Source organism: Pseudorca crassidens, chromosome 2, assembly GCF_039906515.1.
Source record: "Pseudorca crassidens isolate mPseCra1 chromosome 2, mPseCra1.hap1, whole genome shotgun sequence".
Classification (NCBI taxonomy): Eukaryota; Metazoa; Chordata; class Mammalia; order Artiodactyla; family Delphinidae; genus Pseudorca; species Pseudorca crassidens.
Window position 1 is genome coordinate 128,552,041 of NC_090297.1, and position 24,045 is coordinate 128,576,085.

Sequence of the window (24,045 nt, forward strand, 5' to 3'; positions counted from 1 at the left end):
CTGCAGATGTAATTACTACTAAGGAGAGGGGACATAATACTCAAAGAGACCATCCCACAGTTAAGAGACAAGACAAGAAGTCCCAAGCGAAAGGACAACAGTACCTAGTAGAATTCTATTTGTATCAGTCTCTTGAACCATGAAGAGCAGCCCTGCGGACTTCCAGTGAATGTCTTTTCAAAAGCAAAGGTGGACTTTGGCAGCTCAAGCATCCCTTGGACACAACTGGGATGGCTGGAACTGGAGGCAGATAGGAAACCAGAAAGTTTACCCTGTCCTCCCCTCATCAGGGAACTAGCTGATCAGAACACGGAAAGGAAGAGAAGGATAAATAAAAACTCTCAACACTCTAACCAGTAGTGAATTCTGAGATCTTTTATTTGTTTCCCTGTAAATATCAATATTATTATTAGCTATATATTAATGTTAATATTAATACTCTCTGAGAGCCAGGAGAGCACTAAATACAAAACTATGGTTTAAAATAGGGGACCTGCCTGGTATGCTTAAGAACTAATCACAATTTGAATCAAGACTGGAATCCCTTAAGCCATTCCCTAAACAGTCACTAAGTCACTAAGTAACAATTGGCAACTGCCCTCAAAGGAATCACCAAAAAGGCTGAGGAAAAATGTTAGTTTGTAGGAGAAAAAAAAAACCTCCATACAGTAAAAGAGAAGATTATACATATTGACTCACAGTAACCAGTACATAGGTATTTACTACGTACATTCACAGTTAGCATTATAAGCATAAGATTCTAAAATGGTCATTCAACAAGGGAGGAAAAAAGCAGGATCCAAAAATGGGGAATTAGTTGTCCAAGGTCCCTTGCTAGTTAGTGACTGAGTCAAAATTAGAATTCTAATCTCCTGACTTTTCATTTCCACAAAACTCCACTGTTTTCGGAGAAAGGTTAATTATCCCTTTGAAGGAATGATTTACATAGGACACACATACTTTGACGGGTGGCAGCTGGGGGAGTGAGTCTAGTGGATGGCAGAAATGTCCCTGTGTGGCTGGAGGAGGCCAGCATGGGAAGAGCAGGCCATGTGTACCCACAGGGAGTGGGTGCCTGTGAGGAGGGGCCGTAACACCAAAGACAACCAACCCACAAAACAAGCTTTGGCTTGGAATGTGTAGTCCAGAAGAAATATCGTCAGAAATTCCAAACTTAAAAAAAATAAACATACATTTTCTTAAATATTATCTATATTCATAAACATTTACTTAGAATAAGTAATACTGAATAACTTTGACTTTGAGAACATAGTCAATAACAAAGAAGTACACATGCGCACACACACGTTTAAATCCTCTGAGTAGTCAAGACGGGTCTCATAGAATATCTTGCTCAGAACAATTCACGTAGGGGAGTTCCCTGGTGGTCCAGTGGTTAGGACTTGGCACTTTCACTGCCCTGGGCCAGGAACTAAGATCCCGCAAGCCGGCTTGGGGAAGGGTGGGGGGCCAATTCATGTAAAGCATTTAGCCTAACGCTTGGTCTACAGCAGGCCCTCCATAGATGTTTACCTAGGATTATAACAATTATGTGAGTACCTGGGCAGCCACTCAGAGTTTGGTTACTCTTACCTTATGCACAGTTTCTTTTATTTAGCTTCTTTTTATTTAGAATTTTGATTTAGCTTCTGCCTATAACAGATTAAAACTGAGTGGTGGGAATATAGTTGGAGACAGACAGGCACTTAATTGGAGATGGAAAATAATTGTATCAAACAGACAAGAAAAAAATCCAAATGTAATTGAGACCATTTAGTGTAGGGCCAAACTGCCTTCCACCTTTCTGGAGACCCTGAAGATATCACTGCAGCACACCACAGTACAACTACTATGATGACCCAGAATCATCCAGAAATATTCTATGATATGTCACACACTCTATTTAAAACTGCAGGGAAACACTTGCTACCATTCTAAAAAGTTTTTATAAAAAAATTCAAATTTGTAAAAGTTTTGACATAGAAAACTTACAAATCATCTGGAAATTAAGAAAAATCACATTTGTCCACAATGCCATAAGCCAGATACATTAAGTGGGATATTTAAACTAAACATTAGGTGATCTTATTCTCTTGAAAGCCTTGGTATTGGCTGATTATTGGTCCTTCTAGCCTCAACTATCAATGTGAGATCATATGTGATATTATGGTGTTTCTAGACAGAGATCATTATTTTTCATAAGATGTAATGGCGTCTCAATGTTTTTTTGACATAAAGTTGCAATTGATCATAGAATTGCTTCATTTTTTTTTTTTTTTTGAGACAAGGTGGTCCATGAGTACAAGGTGTGGGGCTGAGTATGTAGCTCAGCATAAGCAGGAGGATGGGCATGTGTTACTTCGCCTCTCTGTGGCAAAGAATGGGATTTCCTTCCCAGACAGTTTTAATTCCCACTGACTGTTACCCTGAGAGGTCCAGTTTCACAGCTCTCCTGAGTGATAAAGATAACCCTCACAATAAATTATCTCACTCTCCCAGTTTAGAAAAATTTCTCTCAGTTTTCCTTAAGTCACTGATTACATTTTTCACAGCATCACATCCCTGAGATGGTTCTTTGAAGGGAAATTTCTATCAAGAACATTTGGAGGCTGGGAAAACAAAATGGAGGAAAAAGAAAGAAAAAAGCACAGAGTATTCCTTAGCCAGCTATCTTCATCAAGTCCTGACAGCTGTTCACAAGTTGCTTTTCCTTTTGAACTCCGCCACATGAGAGAGGTATTTAGGCAATATGCAAACTTCAACCAATTTCATCTTGAAGAGGCACCTTTGGCTGCCAGGGGTCAATCCACCACCTTTGGCAGATTCATAAACCCTCTCCTTGGTCTTCTTCATTTTGACAGTACCAGATGTCAAATATCCAGCACATGGTAGTCAAGTGTCTTTTTCAATAATGAAAGTGTATTACAATAATTTCCTGATCAATAGAAACAACATCCTGAGGAAGAGGCACCTATTTTTCTCACTCTCTTGGAGGTGCCAACAGGCTTGAGGCAATCCTGAGGGATGAGGGCTAGGTGATTTAGAAGATATAAGGATAAATACATAAAGTTAATTGGTACATAAAATAAAGATTTAAATATCCCTGAGTGGGGAAGGGAGTGATCTTCTGGTCACATCTCAAGTGGCCATATATGAGGGCTGAGCTGGGATAACTCCTCCACTCCCAAGGAAGAATCTGTGTCCTGTCCACCCCCAGTTTGGCATTCATGTTGGTGCCTGGCTTAGATGCAGCCATCAGGTCCTCAGTAGACACAGAATCCACCAGGATTTTGATGAATGAGAATCAATTCCCCACCATTCACCTGAATGTCTTCGCAGGAGGCACTGTGAGTGGTCACATTCAGGTAGACTTTGTCCTTGAAAGCCAGATTGGCTACTGTGACAGAGTCAACAGATGTGACCTTGCTCAGGGAGAAGAGGGGTTCTCGACCCTTCCGGTACTGAAGCCTGAGGCTGAGCTCCTGAGAGAAGTAGCCCTTCAGGGAGATGAGATAAAACCCATCACAGTTGATGATGATTGAGTTGTTTTGCACCTTCATGGTTCCATCCTTGTTTGGGGATGTGATGATGAAACCATTCTCATTTTCACACTCTAAGGAGGGTAGGGTAAAAAAAAAAAAAAGATTCCTTAGCTCAGCGTTGGGCAACAGCCTTCCAATATGTCTAGAAACACATGAAGAGAAAGAGATAGGGAGAGATTTTGAGAAGAATGAAAGGAAGAAAATACTGTTTTTTCTCCATGAGGGTTGGAATCTGCTTTCCCTGTGGAAGAGATGAGGCAAAGCTAATACTAGTAGCCAAGAGGGTTACAGATGGGGCTGGGGTTCAAGAGCAGAGAGAATATAGCAGCTGGCAGTTATCACAACATACCTGTGGCAGGAAATGGAGCCTCAAGGTTTCCCTGATTTTTCAAAACCAGGAGGGATTGGCAATTCGGTGCTTCCTTTCTTGCTCAATGGATAGACTAGGGCAAAGGGTGGTGGAAGTGCCCCTTGCCTGGGTCCTGCACACCCCCTCCATGCAAAGCAATTGCTTTTAACTCTTCTCTGTCCTCTCTCCACTTGATCATGAAATGAAAATTTTTCACATGCCCTGGGCACTAGACCTACCAACAGCATGTGTTACTGGCCTTTGCCAACAGTCATTTAAGTTTAGTAATGCTGTGATACTAAGTAAAGCTTAGTAATGTCCGTGGGCTCAGATTCTGCTCATTAAGATGCAGGTAGAAGAGCTCAAGAATATGACCTACTTCTCCCTTCTACCTTTTTATTGCTAGTTTTTCCTGGAAGCTGCCTTGGGAGTAGTGGTTGCCACAGGAGAAAGAAAAGGAAGAGTAGGAGGACACAGAATGATGGATTTCGTAGCTTTGTGTGGGGCCATTTCAAGTGCAAATCAAAAAACCAAATTTCTTTTATTTCTACGGTAGCCTCAATATCATCCTGGATGGTCAAGCAACCACATCTCAAACTCCCCACTCTGCCCCATGTCCCTCAGAGATAGGAAAGAATAGGTACTTTACTGAAATGTGCACTGCTGGGCACATTTCAGTAATTCTTGCTTTGTATCAAGTCCATGGGAAATACTTTGAATTGAAAGTAAGGATTACTTATTAGAAGGCAAGATATACTTTCCTTTAGCTCAGGAGGACTTAACAAATGAACATCCATACAGAAACTACTGGTGGTTGTTCAAGTATTAATCATGGATCCAAATACTGCTGTCCAGGTAAAGTATCACCTTGACTTCAAGTCCCCCAACTCTCATTAAGGTAAAATCCCGTCCTATAATAGAATTACTGGGGAATGACAAGTCTTACAGTCAGACAAACTTGTAAGAAGTAAAGCCTTAGTTTTCTTACCTAAAAAATGAGAATAATTCCTACTCAAAGGGTTCCTGGGAAGATTAAGTGAGGAATATGAAGTAATACAGTGACAAGCACATATGTGGTAACTAATTACTCCCCTTTTCTTCTTTATACACCTTCTTTGTCCCTAATGAAAACAATATGCAGCCTCCATCAATTTCAGGATTTAAATGTTTCCCTAAGAAAAGAGAGAGATCTTGCGTTCTGGGAGAAATTAAGAGGCTGGAGAGAAGATTCTTTTAAAAATATGAATCAATTAAACTTTTGACAATACTTACTGGTAAACTGTACTCTGATACTTTGGATTGGAGGGTATTGAGATGGCACCTAAAGGAGGAAAAAGTATATATTTTTAAGAAAAAAATGAACAAATGGAATTCATATCCTGTGAAGCAGAAATGCAGTAGCCTGTAAAGGGAATGACTTGATAAGAGATTTGTTTTTTTCTATGTAGATTAGACCCAGCCTTCCTGCCTGCCCCCCTTGCCTTTCTATAACATCTCTTAAGGTAAGTTAGGAGTCTTCTTCTCTTTCGTGCAAGCATCTAAGTAGGATCTGTCCTCATTTGCCAAACTCTTCCTTGGTATATTGTTTTCGCTCACTAATCCCCAATTTCCCATTCTGGATGACAGAGCACTTAACAGTCATCTTCTTAAGAAACCCATTCAGTCATAGAGATATTTCATGGACAAGGTTGTGACCAATCAATCCTTCATGGCCACAGACTCCCAGAATGCACTGGGAGTGAATTCTGAAAGCTTCCTGACTGCTCGCTTTTTCACTGGAAAACAGGAGTAAGTGTCCTATTTTCAGGGCATACAGGCAATAAAAACTGTTCTAATCCTTCAGAGATGAGTAGATCTGCGTGTTGCATTTTTTAATGTTGGGTCTTTCCCTACTCTTTTACCATGTGAAAAATCTAACCTGAACCAAGTGAGTACTCAAAAGCAAGAAAGAAGTAAAACAATGAAGAAAGGAAAGCTAATAAATAAAACGTCTGTGGAAATTTGGTGGTTAAAAGAATGAAGAAGTTCAATATGGAGCAAACTCCAAAATATTAATATATTAAGTGAAAAAAGCAAAAGCAAAGGGCAGAACCATGTATAAAGTACATTACCATTTGTGTCAAAAAATAATGATAATGTTTGTGTGGGCACTGAATTTATCTGACAGAATATAATGTTGCCTCTGGGGAAAGGAACTGGAAGCCTGAGGACAGGAGTGGGAGGGACCCTTACTTTCCATGGTTTACTTTTTTATATTTTATAAATTTTGTATTACCCACTAAAAAAGGAAATAGAATACAACAACAACAACAAAAACCCACCACCTACTGCACCTGCCAAGGACAAGAGCTCCTCCCACCAGGCTATTTTTGGCAAGATGTCCTGATCAAAGGTGTGGGGAGGAATTTGTTTTCATACTCTGGGGTGCGGAATCCCTGCTTCCCTGGAATCCCTGCTTCCCACTTTCCTGGCACACTCATAGCAGCAGTCAAACAGATTCCACTGGGGCCTGCCCATGCAGATGAAGAATCTCCTACTTCCCTTGTACATAAAATCAAAAGCCTCACCAAGCTTAAACCAACAGGCAGTGTAGGAAGAAGGAGAGCCTTTCTGAGCCCTGCCAGTGCCTGGGCCCCTGGAGCGATATTAGTCAGCAGTGAGCAGGTGGAGAGGTGTTGACCTGGGAAGACTTGACAGTCCTCAGCTCTCTCCCCTCTGCGGACTGTTTGTGAGGCTGGATTGGTATCCTTCATGCTTAAAGCAATGTTCTGGAAGAAGGCCTCTCAAAAAGCATATTACCCAATCATGATCACCATAATCCCCTGGGTAAATGAATACCTCCACTGCTCTCTGGGCAGGTTGGTCCCAGCCTGAATGGCCACCTTGTTAAAGTCAGAAGCAGCCTGCGCAGTTGCACAAAGAGCCCAGGGCTCAGCATGCAGCAACCTGGTCCTAACGCCAGCCAGGCAAGTATGGTGTCATCTTAGGAAAGTTTTATAATTTCTCTAGACATCAGTTTTCTCATCTTTAAAAATTCCTCCAAGATCACAGACATCCCTTTCAGCACTAACTGTTCATGATTTAAATTTTAAAAGTTGCAACTCTAAGTCAATTTTAATAAAAGAGAAAAATAGGAAGCTTCCTCACCCCAAATTTGCATAAAGCTCTCTGACTTAAAAGTTCTCGTGGTTTGATTATTTGACTGACTTTGCAAAATCTCCAAAAGGTTCCTGCAAATAAAAGAAATTTCCTAGTGTTCTAAAATACAGTGATGACTAAGTAGGGGCAGTAATGACCAAGAGGACATTCTGAGACCAAGATGCTGAGAGGCAGCAAGGAAAGCACACGTGACTTCCTCTTTCAGGTAGATGCAAATACAACTCCAGATTCGGGCTTCCTTTCCTTCTCCTGAAGGTCACCCAGTATTAGAAATTTGTATATTTTCTTCCTAGCATCAACACCACCAAGCCTAGGCAATGTTGGGAAATAAGACGGTGTTTCCTCTTGCTCCATGCCCTTCTACGACTTTTCCCTTCATCCTCCATACCTGATCGCCTCATTCTGACTACCCCACTGCCCAGAAATACCCTCACAGTGCCCAATTCAAGGCCTTCCATCACCTGGTGCCAACCTCCTTGTCAAGCATCACCGCTACACATATCCTTTCTGTGTCTTATGCTGGAGCCAACCATTTCCTCTAAGCTCTTTGCCCTTGAATAGAGCCTGGTAGGACAAAACAGAGGGCATAGGCTTGGGAGTCAGATTCACGTCAAATTGTGACTTCTCTAGTTTTGTGAATTTGGAAACGTTGTATACCATTGCTGAGCTTTAGCTTTCCTGTCTGTGAAAATAAGGCATAATATTATTATTGGAATGTTCCAGGAGATGACTGTAAAGCTTAAATAAGTTAACATATGTGAAAGTACCGAGGAGTTTGCCTGGCACATGGTAAGCATTTGAAAAATACTTGCTTCCTTTTTTCTCTCCACCAAGAATGGCCCTCCATCTATGTCGACCCATCAAAACATCACCACCTTCAAAGCCTAAATCAAATCCCTGATTTTTGGTCTCCCATAGCGAGTACTTAAAAACCACTCTATTCACATGGATGTTTATAATAGCTTTGTTTATTATTGCTAAAACTTGCCAAGCAAAAGCAATCAAGATATCCTTCAGTAGGCTGAATGGATAAATAAACTGTGATACATCCAGACAATGGAATATTGTTCAGTGCTAAAAGGAAATGAGCTTTTCAAGCCATGGAAAGACATGGTGGCACCTTAAATGCATATTACCAAATGAAAGAAGACAATCTGAAAAGACTATATACTGTATGATTCCAATTATGTGACATTCTGAAAAAGGCAAACTATAGACACAGTTAAAGATCAGCAATTGCCAGGGGTGAGGGAGGAGGGAGAGATGAATAGGTGAAGTGCAGAAGATTTTGAGTACTGACACTATTCTGCATGATACTCTAATGGTGGGTACATGTTATTGTTCATTTGTTAAAAATCCATAAAATGTACAATACCAAGAGTGAACCCTGATGTAAAAAAATTTTTTAAATCACTCTATTGACTTTCATTCTACCACCATTGGATACATGTCTCATCTCCTCTACAAGACTACTTAGCTGTGTGCTCTTGGGAAAATGGCATTACCTTGCTGAATTTTAGTTTCTTCATCTGTAAAATGGAAATAGTAAAATCTATATCCCAGAATGCTGTTGTGAAGATTGAATGAGATAATGTATCTAAATTTTCAGTACCTGACCCGGAACATTGTAAGGAGTTGATAAATGTCAGCTATTATTCTTGGATGCCCATGAGAGATAAGATCCATGTCATGTTCTTAATTTAGTCTATATAACACTATTTTAGCTTTATATATGACTACAGAATGAAGGAATTAATAAAATGAAAAACGAAGTCCAACGAAATTCCTAAAATAACCCTCTGGCTCTCTGTAGCCCAGAGAAACAATACAAAAGAATCCTGGCTTCATAAGAAAGGTTACCAGAAAACAATCAGAAAATATTAATTTTACCCACATGCACAAACATGGTCTTTTTCATATCAAGAAAATCAAAATCCTCATACCTTCTCCAGATACTAAAAGAAAATATCAAAGGTCCCAGAGGGCTTTCATGTAAGGACAAGCTATACAATAAGGCTTCTTCAATATGCAAAGTCTGAAGAGCCAGTACCATCCTCAAAGGGGAACGGAAACTCCTATAAGTCTACACACCAGAATCAAAGCACAGTCCTGAAGTTTGAATGAGATGGTTTCAGAAGCATGAGTATAAAAGAAGTCATCTTCTAACTGAACATTGTACTTTACAGATGAAGAAACTGAGGCCTACAGAAGTAAAGGGATTCAACTCCTGTCCTCCAATGAAAGTACAACTTTCATTATACCAAAACACAGTTTTCTTTCTCCCCATGCAAATTTAAAGTGTGGAGAAATTTCTTTGAAGACTTTATTAATATTCCATTCCTTGTGTCCACTTCGGTGCCAAGGTGGAGGAAAGAAGAAGTTGCCACACACAGCAGATCGGCAGGGTGGTGGTCTCACGATGACCTCATCATGAAAGTGCATAGGGAGAGCCAAAAGTTCAGGCTTCCCTCCTGGGTTTGAGGGCTGTCATAAGCAGAGCCAAGAAAACAGAGTACTCAGTAGGCAGCTGATATATGGGCTATTTGACCAATTGACTGAATAATGCACATGTCCTGTCTAGGAGCAGCTGATGATATGAAAAAAGGTCAGCTGTCCCACTGTTCTCAAACTCTAATGTACATTTGATTCACCTGGAAAATTTGTAAAAATGTGTAGATGTCTATTCATAAAGATTCTGATTCAAAAGGTGTAGGTGGACTCAGTAATCTGCATTTTTACAAGCACCCAAGGTTCAGGATTTGAGAATTACCACACTCAACTGTGAACTCCTGAAGGCCCAAATCCAGAAAATGTATCTTCGACCATGCCCTTGGCAAAAAGCATGCCTGTCCCAAAGCTGGTGCTCAAAGGATGTTTGCTCTACTGTAAGCACTATTCAATAGTTGATTGAATAGTTATATGATTGCCATGTTATTGCTGATTTGAAACAGCATCAACAATTATTGAGTATCTGTTATATGGCAGGCATTACATTCAACTCTAAGAACACAAAGGGAAAGAAGACACAATCCTTATTTTTGACAAACTTGTATGTCAACTGGGGAAACAGCTCCTCTACAAGAAAACCTTTGGTAAGCATCAACAGGCAATGTATGCCACAAGGTTCCAGAGAACAGAAAAATCATTGCAGGCTTTGGCCACTCAAGAAGGAAAGACATGGTCTTAGGCCTTGAAAGCGAAAGATGACCTAGATAATCCAAAGGCATTATATGGAAGAAAGGTCTAGCAATGAGACCATTCTTGGTATAGTCAAGAAAAACAATAAAAACTTATTGAGAACTTATAACATGCCATGCACTGCATTACTCTTTCTCAATTTCATTACCTTTTTTGCTACCCAAAATAACACTGTTAAGTAGAAATAGTAATTACCCATGTTTTACAGATAGAAAAATGAGAATCAGTGCTGTTAAGAACTTGCTCAGGAAGAAACAGGTATTAACTTGAGTTTGATTGAACCCCAAGTTCATGGTAACATCCTTTCTCTTTATCCTACTCTATTTTAGGGTAAAAAACCCCTAAGAAAGCATTTGAGGGTTCAAAATTAATTTGAATTATTTTAATTGTCAATACAGAATAAGATTAAAACATTAGGTTTTAGATAGTTGTCGAAATATTCAGATATATCTCAAAATATCTAGACATTCTCCAGGGAAGAGCTCCTCAGTCAATCCTACAAGGTTGTGTAGTATAGGTTGGCAAAGCCATTAGCTGGGCTCTGATTAGAAGCAATTGTCCTGATAAGGGGCAGCAGGACAAGTACAAAGTAGGCAGCAAGCAGGCGATGCAAAGAAGAGTCAGAATTATGTCCTTTCCTGGCCTCTCTCAGCACCTGGAGCACTGAACTGTCTGAGAACACAGATGGAAAATGTCTGATATCTAGCATTTACCCAGCACCTGCACCATGTTCCCAAAAAGGTGATGCTTGCTTCATGGGCTCATCTTTGGAATGTGTGAGTTTCTAATTCTGACTCACTGGGATGTGGCATGAGGCTGCCAACCTTATACTCATGCGGCATTTGTCCTGGAGGGGGATGTATCTGTGGCAGGAGGGAATGATACTCATCAAATATGAAACCAGGAAGTGGGCTCTGCATTCACTATGTGGGCCTTGCCCTTCCTCACTTGATATCAGTCAAGATCCTGGGTGGGAGTGGGATGGGATGTGAATCAGTGGAGGATGGCGGGGAAACAGATCTGTGATGGGAACTCTGTGGTTCACCCTGCAACCTCCACTGGGATGTGAATGTCTCCTCCCCCAACACTGGGCTTCATGTCAATCAGAGGAGACCTGAGAGATCATGAAAGCACAGCCTCACAAGCTCTCAGGGTGTGTCTCAACGAGCCTCTGAAGAGGAAGATGGAATTTTCTATATTTACCCATTACAGTGGGCTGGGAAGGTAGACTCTCACCCTGGTGGACTTAGTGTGTACTCAGCGGAAACTCCCTTACAAAGGCAAGGGCCCACACTTCGGATCAGCGAAGTTCAGAACCCCACTCAGAGAAAGGAATAGGAAGAATGGGCAAAAACTGATTCTTTGGCCAAAGAGTCTTCCATAATCAGAAAACTTTATCCCCAAAGTTACATTTCTTAAGAGATGAAGATGTGTGACTTTGAAAATCTTGCTGAATAAAGAGTCTACTGAGATTTAATGAATACAAAGAAAAGCCATTTTAACTGTCATTCAAGACTCTCTCTTTCTCTATTCCCACTCTTCACCATGGCTGCCAGCACCTTTTTGCTGTAATCTCTCTCTTAACTTTTATTCTCCTCACTACTACACAGGCCCTGTGATATCCTAATATAGCCTCCTTTCTCTAACCACTTCCACTTTTCTTGTCAAATTTACTTAGTAATGGCAAGTCTCTACTAACTGACCCTCTCCCCTCTATCTCAGAGAACAGGAACTGTGGTTTCACTGTCTCAAATGCTTAGCAAATTAGCAGATTCCTAAGAGGAATTATCAGGTATTCAGATAAACAACCAAATGAACCAAAAGCATCCATGTGGCATGAACATACCTTCAAAATTTTGTGATTTGCAAAATTTTGCAACCAATTCTTTATATCCTCAGGGGGAAGATTTTCTTATATCTGGGTTTCCCTTTCCACATTTACTGGGGAAATCCTTAAAGTACACTGACAAAGGGGTCTGCCAAAACATTTCTAAGAATTCCTTTCCTGTCAGACAGAGAAAGACAAATACTGTATGATATCAGTTATATGTGGAATCTAAAAAATACAACAAACTAGTGACTATGACAAAAAAGAAACAGACTCACAGATTCAGAGAACAATCTACTGGTTACCAGTGGGGGAGAGGGAAGGGGGGTTTGAAAGGTACAAACTACTATGTATAAAATACGGATATATTGTACAATACAGGGAATATAGCCAACATTATATAACTATAAATGGAATATAATCTTTAAAAATTGTGAATCACTATGTTGTACACCTGAAATTTATATAATCTTGTACATTATATTACTTGTATAATCTTGTAATAAATTAAAAAAAAATAAATTGAAAAAAGAAATAACTCCTTTCCCCACCTTGGTGATCTCCAGCAAAACACCCTAGTCTCTAAGCAAATGGAAGGGTTGGTTTACAAGGTACCCACTGCATTATCATAAATCTTACAATGCCTTAAAAATAATGGCATTTATAAATAAACCTTTGCTGAGCTAAGGTGGAACTTAGCCCTTTAGACTATGCCCTGACCTTGGCTAGTGGCTGCATAATCACATAATATCTGACACTGGCTTGAGCCAACACCATATGTGATTGCTCAAGGTTTTATACATTGCCCCATTCATCCTTAAGTACAAAGCGGGTAGCAGAATTATTAAAATTTATTTAATAATTATTAAATAATTATTATTAAATAATTATTTAATAATTTATTATTAAAATTATTAAAATCAATATCTTTCTACTTGAAGTCACTCATTCCCCATCTCATTTGCTATATAAAAAAGGAGGCACTATTGCCTTTCCAAGGCAACCTAGTAGAATGGACAAGGCATTGGGCTGGGAAAAGGAACACTGAGGTATGGTCTTAGGCCAGAACAAGTCCTTTCACTTTCTCAGTTTCTAATATCCTTATTTTTATGTCCATCCTCAGTTAAGATGGTGGAATAAGCACTGTGGAATGAGGACTGTCTAAGGACTTTTCCATACCAGAGATTAGGCAAATCACAACATTCAAAAGAGAAATCCCAAATTATTGGTAGATAAGAAGACCTTTTGAATAGAAGACCTTTTCAACACAATAAACCCCTCAGCTGTAACAAAAGCAAGTTTTTTCCCCCAAGTGGCTCCCTGTGACGGTTAATGAACAATCAAGAATATCTTTTGTGTTGTTTATGCAATGAAGCTCTTAGCCTCATTTGCATGAGGCTAAATAATCCTCAACCTATATTCTGGTGTGAACTAAGATTGGTGACTGGTAAAAATCATAACCGGGGCTTCCCTGCTGGCGCAGTGGTTGAGAGTCCGTCCGCCTGCCGATGCAGGGGACACGGGTTCGTGCCCTGGTCCGGGAAGATCCCACATGCCGCGGAGCGGCTAGGCCTGTGAGCCATGGCCGTTGAGCCTGCGCGTCCGGAGCCTGTGCTCTGCAACGGGAGAGGCCACAACAGTGAGGGGCCCGTGTATCGCAAAAAAAAAAAAAAAATCATAACCGAACAGCAGTGGAATGATGATGGTGGTGGTAACGATAATGACAATGACATTTTAAACTAAAGCCTTCCTGTTAAATAATGGAAGAGAAACGAAGCACCTAATGCAAAAAATAAAGTATGCTCACTGTATAATCCCAATTGAGTAACTAGATATTGAAGCTAGGTAGATAGCCCTCTGTGAAACTTCTTACTGAAGAGCTGTACCCTACTTGGTTATCCAGTGCTTATCATGCACTATGTTATTGCTTGACCATCTTCTTTCTCCACTAGATTGCAAACTCTGAGAGGGCAAGGAAGACCAAGTCTTGCTTACCATTGCTTCCTCAATGTCTGACAGGTAACTTATTTTCCATAGATAAGTAAATAAATAAGTAAATTAATAAATGGTTGGTAGTGAGTTGAATAGTGTCCCTCCAAATTTATTTCCACTTAGAATCTCAGTATGTGACTTGATTAGGAAATAGGGTCTTTGCAGATGTAATTAGTTAACATGAGGTTAACTAGATTAGGGTGGGTCCTAAGTCTAATATGTGTGTCCTTAAAAGAAGAGGAGAGGACACACAGATTCGCACAGAGAAGATGGTCATGTGAACTTGGAGGCAGAGCTTGGGGTGATGCAACTACAAGCCAAGAACACTAAGGATTGCTGGGAGTCACCAGAAGCTAGAAAGAGGCAAAGAAGGATCCTGAAGGATCCTTCCCTACAGCCTTCAGAGGGAGCATGGCCCTGCTGACACTTTGATTTTGAATATCTATCCTCCAAAACTGTGAAAGATTAAATGTCTTTTAAGGTACCCAATTTGTGGTACCTTAAAAGGCAGCCCTAGGAAACTAATACGTGGTTGAAAAGATATTTGCATATAGTGTGAAATCACACTTACAACATTAAAATAATTCTTTGAATCAGTCTGATAGAACTAGAAAGGCCCAGGGAGATTATATAGTCTAATCTCCTTATTGTTTTTTAAAAAAGTACAGCTCGGAGTGAATAAATGACTGAGCTAGTGCCCAAATCCAAGTTCCCTTGCTCTTCTATGAATATATCACACATGGCAATGATTTGCTTCATCAGAATAACCTATGCTGTATTATGCGCTTGTTAAAGCTTCATTTGTTGTGTTATCTCTATTTGTGGAAGTAGATTTAGATCCCTATTTTAAAAGAATCTTGCTTCCCTTTATGCCAGGTTATAAATCTTTCCCCCAATTTTTCTTCAAAAGCAATTAATGTCAGAAAAGGAAACAAATTTTAAAACAGCCAGCCAAAATTCTTACAGCTTAGAGCCATGGCGTCTTGGCCAAGTGTAACGGAAAGAAACAGGACTAGAATTTAAACCTGGTCCTAATTTATAACCAGACCTTCCTATATTGACCTAGACAAGTCTCTATGCCTCAAATTTCCTCATTGTAAAAGTGCACACAAATATCTGTCTATCTTCCTCCGAGGTCATAGTGAAGAAGTGAGGACAAAAGTAGGGAAAAGATCACAAAACCAGAGATGGTTATTGCAAGTAGCACCAGGAGTGATGCCCCTCAACCTCCCGCAAAAAGAGCTTTGAGTTCCCAGTCTTCATCAAACCACATACAGGGCCAGATTAAGATCTTTATGGGCCTTGGAAGTTAAAAACGTTAAGCACCCAACACACAGGTAACTCAAAATATATTTTACATTACCGAGCAGTAAAACGTGTTTTACAACTTCTTTTAAAACCCAGCAAAGTTTTTATAATTTCCCTTGATGACTATTTTGATGCTTGTTTATAATTTTTTGTAATGTTAATTGTCATTTTCATCCTGATCTTTGCTTGACAGTTTCACTGGTTCTCTAGGGTTGTGCTGTGGTGACCTACAGGGCAGCCCAGCCTGAGGGTACATCATTTACACTCACTGGACACCCCCACAGCTCCCCACCTATATAACATTTTGGGAGTGTCGCTTTCTATCCATAAGCCCTTCTTCAATTAGTATTGGAAGAATTAAAGTTTGGGTCTATTTGCCCATCTTTCTGTCCAAGTATGTTCTTAAATAGCATTTTCAATGTTATCAAAGCTCGACAAATTTATACAAATTAATAACACATCAAACTTGCATTTCAGAATGAAAGGTTTGCTGAAAAGAAAGTAATGCATAATTATGCCCATCTTAGCTCCAACGTTTCTAATATTTTGAACCAGACCACTCTTCTAAATATAATTTTCTGCCCTATTTGGCAACCAAGTCATTGTAGAATTGCATGAACTACTTCAACGTAAAGGGAGATGGAATCAGCCTGGGCCATGTGTTCTAAGTGTGCCATTTTAGATCTCTGAACCACTTTCAGACACTAACTTGATAACATTTTATACCCTCATAAATTCTCCCCTTCATTTTTCCTTTGTTCATTAATACAGCCATGAGGTCTTAATTAGACATCTATATTCAAAACTGCTAGAATTAGACCAAGAGGGTTTTTTTTAGCCTTAAAAATTACAGTAGGAAAGTCAAAGTCCATGAAGTTAAGGTTAACTTTACCTATAATATGCTCTCTGAGATTTGAGTTATGGAGGGTTCATGTGTGTGTGTGTGTGTGTGTGTGTGTGTGTGTGTGTGCACGCATGTGCACGCTATAAGGCAAACGTTTTAGTGGTGGTATGCTTATGGAAGCATGTTCATGAATAATAATAATAATCTCAACATTTACAAAGCTCTGTAACACATTTGTTCCTCACAATAACCAAATTCCAATTTTTGAAAATGATTAAATTGACACTCGGGATTTTGGGGACTTTACCCAGAGTCACAAAGCTAAAAGACTGGACTGAACCAGAATATTCTAGTTCCTAATCCAGTGTTCTCTCTCCTACACCTCAATGACTCCCCTAAAATCTTGAGAAGACATGTTGTATTTTTGTATGAGGAAGTGTTTTAATGCCTTCATTTGGCTACAAACAAAATGCACAAGCCACAGGATGCTGGGGAATCCAATTTCATCCTAATACTACCACATATGCCATATATTTTATCTGTGACTGTGAGAAATAACCCTTCTACTTTGTTATTCAGTTGTATCTTTTCACTCCCTAAATAGGAATAACAACATTGTACATGGCTCCTCCAACCTAAGTGATTCCAGAAGATTAATGTTCATGAGCAATGAATGGAGAATCCCTGAAGTGGGTGGGAAGCTGTGGGTTCTCTGAAAGTGAAGGGCACAGAAGTAATTTCCATTAAAAGAAACAGAATTGGAAGGGCAGGGTGGTCAGCCCCTAGGCAAGGCTAGGTCTACTCAGGGCTAGTAGCTAGGAGTTGAGGTCAGAGAAAAGGAATAGGGTCGATTATACTCCAAGGTCTATACCAAGAGCCCTTCTGCTTGCTTCCCATCTCTCCTCTGAGTGTGTATATTTGTTTCTATTCATGTGTACATATGTGACATTTTCTAGCATGATTCCTGTCCAAGCTATCCTGTCCTATTTTGAGTACTTGGGTCAGAACCCATATCTAAATTTTTCTTGTAGAAAATATCATCACTGTGTAAATAGTGAACAATATTAGGCCCTCTTGATATTGTTCATCCTCTTACACATGGATGAGCGCTTGGCTTCCTGAGAAAAGTGTTCTTAACTCCTCAGGAAATAAGAGTGGGTTCTCTTTAAAAGATATCCAAGAACTGTTAGTTTTACTGTGGTGCCCCCTAGTGCTATGTGAGATTAGACTCACTTTCTGTATTTGTCAATATGTAGACCACATAAGAGAAGCGAAATTTGGAGAAGTGACAAATTGGGTAATTTTTCCTGTATTTTCTTTTGCATAGAATGGAATGAAGTGTGTTCCCTTAGCATGAGTCACAAGACCCTTTGTGTCCTGCCCTCACCTAGATTTTCAGCTTCCTCTTCCTCCACTTTCCCCAATGAACTCTCAACTCCAACCATTCTGAACAACTTGCTCTTTTACCTAGAAAGCCTTCTGCCCCTACTCACCCACCATCATTCCTCTTATCTATTTAAAGAATTTCCACCTTTCTTCTAATATCAGTGAAGCATTACCTCCTCCTCCGGCCTTTACCCTCCCTGAGTTTCTGTTTTCCTGTCCATAAGTGGACTATGTCTAATGTCTGCTCAAAAATCCAACAATTCTATACATTTTCAGTACCTCCTTTAAGAGCCTCAAAATACTTAGTGACAAATCAGTTCAATACTTCAGATGTTTCTTTTTAGCTCCCATAAAATTTCTTATAAAATGCAAATTCAATTACATTGAAAATTATTTCCATGTCTATCATAAAAAATTTCTTTAAAAACTTGTTAAATTACATGGGGACACATTTAATTTGAGCTAATGAGACAAGATTTTTTAATCAAAAATGCCTCTTTTTCTTCCTAAAGGATACAAAGTTCAAGTTATAGTCCGAAACTCCATCAAGAAACTGAATTCTAATTCTGGCCATCACTGATACAGAATTGGTCAGCTCACTTTCCAAATGCCTTCACTTCTGTCCTTCTCAGGAGTAAAAGTGATAAGAATGTAAACCTTTAACTGTGGGTGGGATGTGCTGAAGAATTATCACTAAAAGCACATCTTTAAAGTACTCTGATAAAGATCATACAAATCTTGGAAGAGCCCAGCTTCAATAGCTCTGAGACACATGGGTATAATTTGCAAAAGCTTCTCACCTTATAGATCAGCTTTCTTCTGCCACTGTTCCCAGGTGAAGTTATGGGGAAGCCTGGAAACCTGATACTTTAAATGGCAGTCCCAATAAACATCCAAACAGCATGTATTGATTTTTGTGACTCAATTTTATAACTTGTATCATGGATATTCTTCTACAGCATCCACTTCTTTCCCTTTTCTAAATAAGGTATTTTGCTAATCTAGAATAAGTTACTTAGATAGGTACATGGTATATAAATAAATACAGATTACAAATATATGCAAATTTGATTTCCCTCAGTCCCTTCTTAAGAACCAGGGTATCCAGAAGCTTAGACACAAAAATCTGTTTACTTAAATTGGTATTTCTCAGATCCTCATACCCATTTTATGACTATATATATATAAACTACATACCCACAGGATATTGACCTGGAAGAGATATTTCTTGATCATTTGATCCAACTGCCTCATGTTTCAGATGAGAAAATCGGGACTCAAAGAGGGATGTGTATTGTATAAGGAGTGGGTAAGGTCCATCTTTTTTTCTGACATTCAAAAACAAAAACTTCTGCTTTTCACATAATAAAACTTAACCAAGTGGTGAGAAAACAAAGGTTACTAAATAAACTTGATTGAAGGGAAGGTTGACTGCCAAATGGAGTTTAACAGTTTCATATGTATTTTTTTTACAGAGTCATCCATATAGGAAAATTTTTTATGAAGTTTAAAATTAAATCTAAGAAATAAGAAAAAAAAGTCATGATTATTCTCCAAATATCTTTCTCCTACAATGAAAGAGATCCAATTTAACTAGGCAAATGATGAGCATTTCAGCTTTATTTCACCCCCTATACATATCACTCTAATATTATGTCTTATAAAAGTAGAGATTTGATTGGTATCACCACCTACCCCATCCTTCAACCAAAATTCCCAACAATCTTATCTATGAATTTAGAAAAGCTATCAGGCTATGTCCCTTCTTCAGCAGTTACTTTACACCCTTCTCTCTCAATCAATCAATCTCTCTCTCTCTCTCTCTCTCTCTCACACACACACACACACACACACACACACACACACACACACACTGCTGCCACCATGACTGATCAAGTTCAGGGGAGAACACACACGACTGTCCTTCCCCTTAACAAAGCTTATGAGATTAAATTTAAGGACACAACATGCTGCCCTGGGTCTTATTAACAGTATAAGAAATTATGTTAGCTAAAACAGTCTAGCTAGAAGTAAGAAAAAAAAAGTTAATGTCAAGTTAAGCATTTCAAATATCTGTGCCCCAAAAAGTTCTGTATCCAGAGTATACAAGAACACGTTTGTTGAGCAAACAGCTCTAATATACCTCCTCTATCTTTGCTTCCATTTCTTGGCCAGGACCAGAGAAAGCTAATTCTCTCACAAAGATCAGCTTCATGAATTCTAGTATCCTGGAAGCCAGCACTCAGCTTGCCTTCCAGGCTCTAGCACAGAACTGCTGGGCGACTTGCTAGAAAGAACCCCTATCCTCTGCATCCCTTGGGTACTGATAGTTTGGGGCGGCCCCCGCCACCAGCTGGCTACACATCTGTATCTGTTTCACCTTTTGCTCTCTCCTGCTCAGAGCCCTAGTGCAATTAATTGCTGAGCCTTGACTGGGGCCATATGTTCTGTCTTTTTATCATCCCACAGTGTAAGGAAATATGTAACACTGTGGTTGTTTGAAAAAGCACTCTCAGGGCTCCCAGACCTGGTGAATAAACTCAGCTGTTCTATTTTGGGTTACTCTTTGTTTTCTTCTCGGAAGGGCCTAATTCCGGTCTCTGTCTTGGGCATCCTGCCATGGACACTTTGCTCCTCCCCCCACACCCTCTCCCCAGATCGCCTACTCTAATTTCACCCAAAGGCTTCTGTGACGAGAAGGAAACATCTGGCATGATGAGGACAGGATGGGTGTGCTGTGGTGCTCACTGGTCTGCAGGCTTGAGTGTGACGTCAGCTACACTTCGGGAATTTGGGGACACGAGCACTCTATAGTACAGTGATCACATCTAGCCGGTAGGCACTGAAAACCCCTATTTCCTGTAGGTGAAGACAAGCCCAGGCATCGTCTAGGACTCTGCTCATCTTATCCTGATCTAATTTGAGGTACCCAGTCTCTGACCTGGCCATCAGAAATAAAAGTTCCTATTGTCTGACCTTTACCAGGGAGAGACTTTTCTAACACAGAGCATCCACCAGGGAAACAAGAACTCTCAGACTAGCCCCAACAAGGGAACATGGGGACACTATTCATTTCTTTTCTTTTCAGTGGAATCTCCTGCAGTCAAGAACATCCTTAAAGAGCTAATAATGTTTGTGGATATGAATAAGTAAATAAGAAAAAATAATGTAAAAGGGACCATAATAAGCAGAAGGAAAAATGGAAAGAATATCTTCATTAAGTGGGGGAAATACTGAAATGATGATCTTCCACTACATAATGTATTGGACAAAGTGCTGTCTATAAGTTGTGATTGGTAGAGAAAGGCTGTGAGAAACAATATCTGATCAAGTTACTGGGGTAAACGTTTGGCCATGCATACATACAGGCGTGAACACATACATCTCTGCCCTTAAAATACATAGGCTAGCTATTTAAAAGAACTTAATACTGATACATTTAGCATTCTTCAAAAAGCATATTTGCTTGAGAGTCTATGAGGCTTATGAATACGATAGGAAAGTATAATAATGTAAAGAGATTTTCTTATAACCCTTTTACATTAATTCCCTGATCAGATGCTTACTAGCAGAACAGGTAAACGAAGTAGGTATATCAGTGACTCAAAGCTTCTAAGTGACAGCTCATAAAGGAATACCAGGATTCTTGCATTGCAAAGAAAAAGAATAATCCAGAAGCAGTGCCCCTGCCCTATCTCCACTGTGCCCCACCACTGCCACTGCTGAAAAAAAGGAAGGAAAACAGAGACAAAAGGGTGTTTGACCACACTTTTATGATCGCTGAGCAGAAAAGGGAAAAAAAAAAAAATTTGGTGTCAGATTATTTCCAAGTGACCATTTGCAGCTGTTGGAGCTGCCATCAGCCTGAGCTGGAGGAAAGGACATGCCAGTGGTGCATCTTACCTGAGCAGAGAAGTGCAGACAGATGTAGGTGAGACACAGGAGCAGCCCCAGCCCCTGAATTACGGAGGACACCAGCAATAGCTTGTTCCTCAAGAATCTCCGTCCTGGTGCGTTTCCGACATGCTCATCCAGGGGTTGGACCCCTTCCATCTTCACAATCTGGATGCAGGGAAGATGAAAACTGTGACAGAAGGGAACCTGAGGGAGGACTGACCTCTTCCCCGCAAAGAAGGAGATGAAGCCAAAACAAGGTGTATCAATCAGAAAACACACAAAGGTCCCAGGACCAGAGACAAGAGGCGATTGAAAGAGCAGAGCGGACTCTCAGTTTTAATGCTGCAGCTTTTGCAGGCAGGCGGGGGAACTTCTTTGTGACTAATCTGAATTTCCCCTTTACTTTCTTTCTTTTTTTTTCTCTGGGCTAACAGGGAGTTGTTTTTGTGGCATTCCAGTTCTGATTTGAGTGACTGTGAAATGACACTCATAAAAGTGTGCTATTTTCTTAATTTCTCATTGCACCAGTAACCAAATTGTGGGTCACTTGATAAAGATAAAAATCATCATCTGTTGATGTAGGAGCTCATCGATCCCTTCTCCGAGGTGTCTTAAATCATAGAAGAGATTTAAGGAAAATACTAGCCTTAAGTTCTTGCCTGCACTTTATTGGGTAACTAAGCACTGAACCCATTCAACAGATTCAGGGGAAAAAAAGCACATGAAGACCATTCTTCAAGTGAAAAAAAAAAGAGAAAAGTTTAAAATAGGATGGTGAATCATGTAGAATAAAGGAGTAAGATCCTCTAGTTTTAGTCCATTGCATTATAATAAACTAGCATATACTGAGCATCTACTGTGTGTCAGGCACTGTGCTAGACAGCCCTAAAGTCTTTTTCTCATTTAATCTTTGAGGCAAATTTAGTAAAGACTTACATGATTAATTTTAAGCATAGCAGGAAAGAAGCAGAAGAGTAGCCTGACTTTTTCCCTTCCCTCCACTATACATTTTCTCCATACATAAGTTTGCATGAATGAACAAATGAATAGCTTCAAATAAGCTTTGAAGGTTGTTCCTTTCTTTGAGGTCAGCGTAGACACAGAACTTGGAAAGTAAGAGTATTCTACCAATAGACACTACTTACACTTCACCACTGAAATAAATGATCAAATGAAATAAATGATAAAATTATTGATAATGTCAAGTTCATATTAATAAATATTTACTGAATACATAGTGAGCCCAGTACTATATTGGCCAGTATAGGTACACTGGGAGGGGCTGTTTAAGACAGAACAATGCTTCTGTGGGCAAGTATGTCTCTCTGAGCTCCCTATCAGCCACTCAATGGATATTTAAAGAAGGAAAGGAGAGAGAAATAACATCAACAAAATAAATGAGCTGTTGTATGCAACTTAATTTTATAGAAAATTGATATGAGGCATATTCAAGGGGGAAACAGCTTGTGGGAAATACATTTATTAATACAGTAATACAGTTTAAATCAATTAATATATGAATTGATACCCTCATTATAATCATTATACTTTGCATTTGCAGAACATATTGGTCTTCAGAAGTTCAAGTTTTTGTCTGAAATATAAGGTGACTGAGACACTACACCATACATGCCAAGCCAAAACTAGAAATCAAGTTCCATCTAAACTTAATTCTAAATAGGTATTCCTATGAGAAAAGTATGTGTAACATACAGGGTATGGATTAAAAAAAATTGAAAGGCAGAGTCAAGATGGCAGTGTGGGAAGATGGGGAGTTAGCGTCTCTCCACAACTAGAGCACCTGCTGGCCGCTGGTGGGGAACTCTGATGCCCAAGGAGACGGAAGGAACCCTAAAGTGAACTGGTAGGATGCAAAGGGACTGAGGTGGGGAGGAGAAGTGGAGGCCAGACAGGATCTATGCCCCTGAGGTCAGGGAGATCAGGACACACAGGCGGGAGGGGCCCTCCACCAGGAGGAGAGGAAGAAGGGCAGAGGGCGATTGCCCCACCCACTCAGGCCAGGGAGCCTGCTGAGCTCCCAGGCCTGTCCCCTGCCCTCCAAAGCCCCCTCCAGGCTGCATGGGTCCTTGTGGGCACAGTAGGGAGGCTGGGGAGATCAGGAGAGGCAGGCAGGAGGGACTCTCCCAGACTGGAGGAGCAAGAGAGGAGAGAAGGGCATTTTCCCCACCCACTGGAGCCCCGGAAGACTGCTGGGCTCCCAGGGGAGGTCCCATGCCCTCTGAGACCAGGGGTGGGGGGCACGCCTGGGCCCTTTCGGTCCCTTGAGCCTAGGTCCCACCCCCCACAGCCCCCAGGGACTTTTCCAGCCCTGTGGGTCCTGAGCATTGGCCCCGCCCACAATGCAAACCTCGCCCTTGCTTAGGCCCCACCCCCTACAGCCAAGGCCTCGCCCCCCCCACCGCCTTTTTTTTTTTTCTTTTCCCTCCTCCTCTTTTTTACTATTGTGGTACTGCTGTACCTTCTGGTTGTTGTTTTATCTATATTTTTATTTTTATATTCTTTCTAATATATCTGTTTCCTA

The 24,045-nt window shown here is 40.2% G+C and overlaps 1 protein-coding gene across 1 annotated transcript in view; it reads right to left on the minus strand.

The window, feature by feature from the left end:
* Window positions 1-357: 357 nt before the first annotated feature.
* Window positions 358-24,045, minus strand: part of TNFSF4 (TNF superfamily member 4) — a 113,503-nt gene continuing 89,815 nt past the window's right edge. Inside the window, exons 3-5 of the mRNA XM_067728665.1 lie at window positions 21,510-21,668; window positions 5,164-5,212; window positions 358-3,613 (exon numbers count right to left, since the gene is read on the minus strand). Of these exons, the coding sequence (XP_067584766.1) occupies window positions 3,264-3,613; window positions 5,164-5,212; window positions 21,510-21,659 (549 nt within the window). The 5' untranslated portion in view covers window positions 21,660-21,668 and the 3' untranslated portion in view covers window positions 358-3,263. The remainder of the gene's footprint in view (window positions 3,614-5,163; window positions 5,213-21,509; window positions 21,669-24,045) is intronic.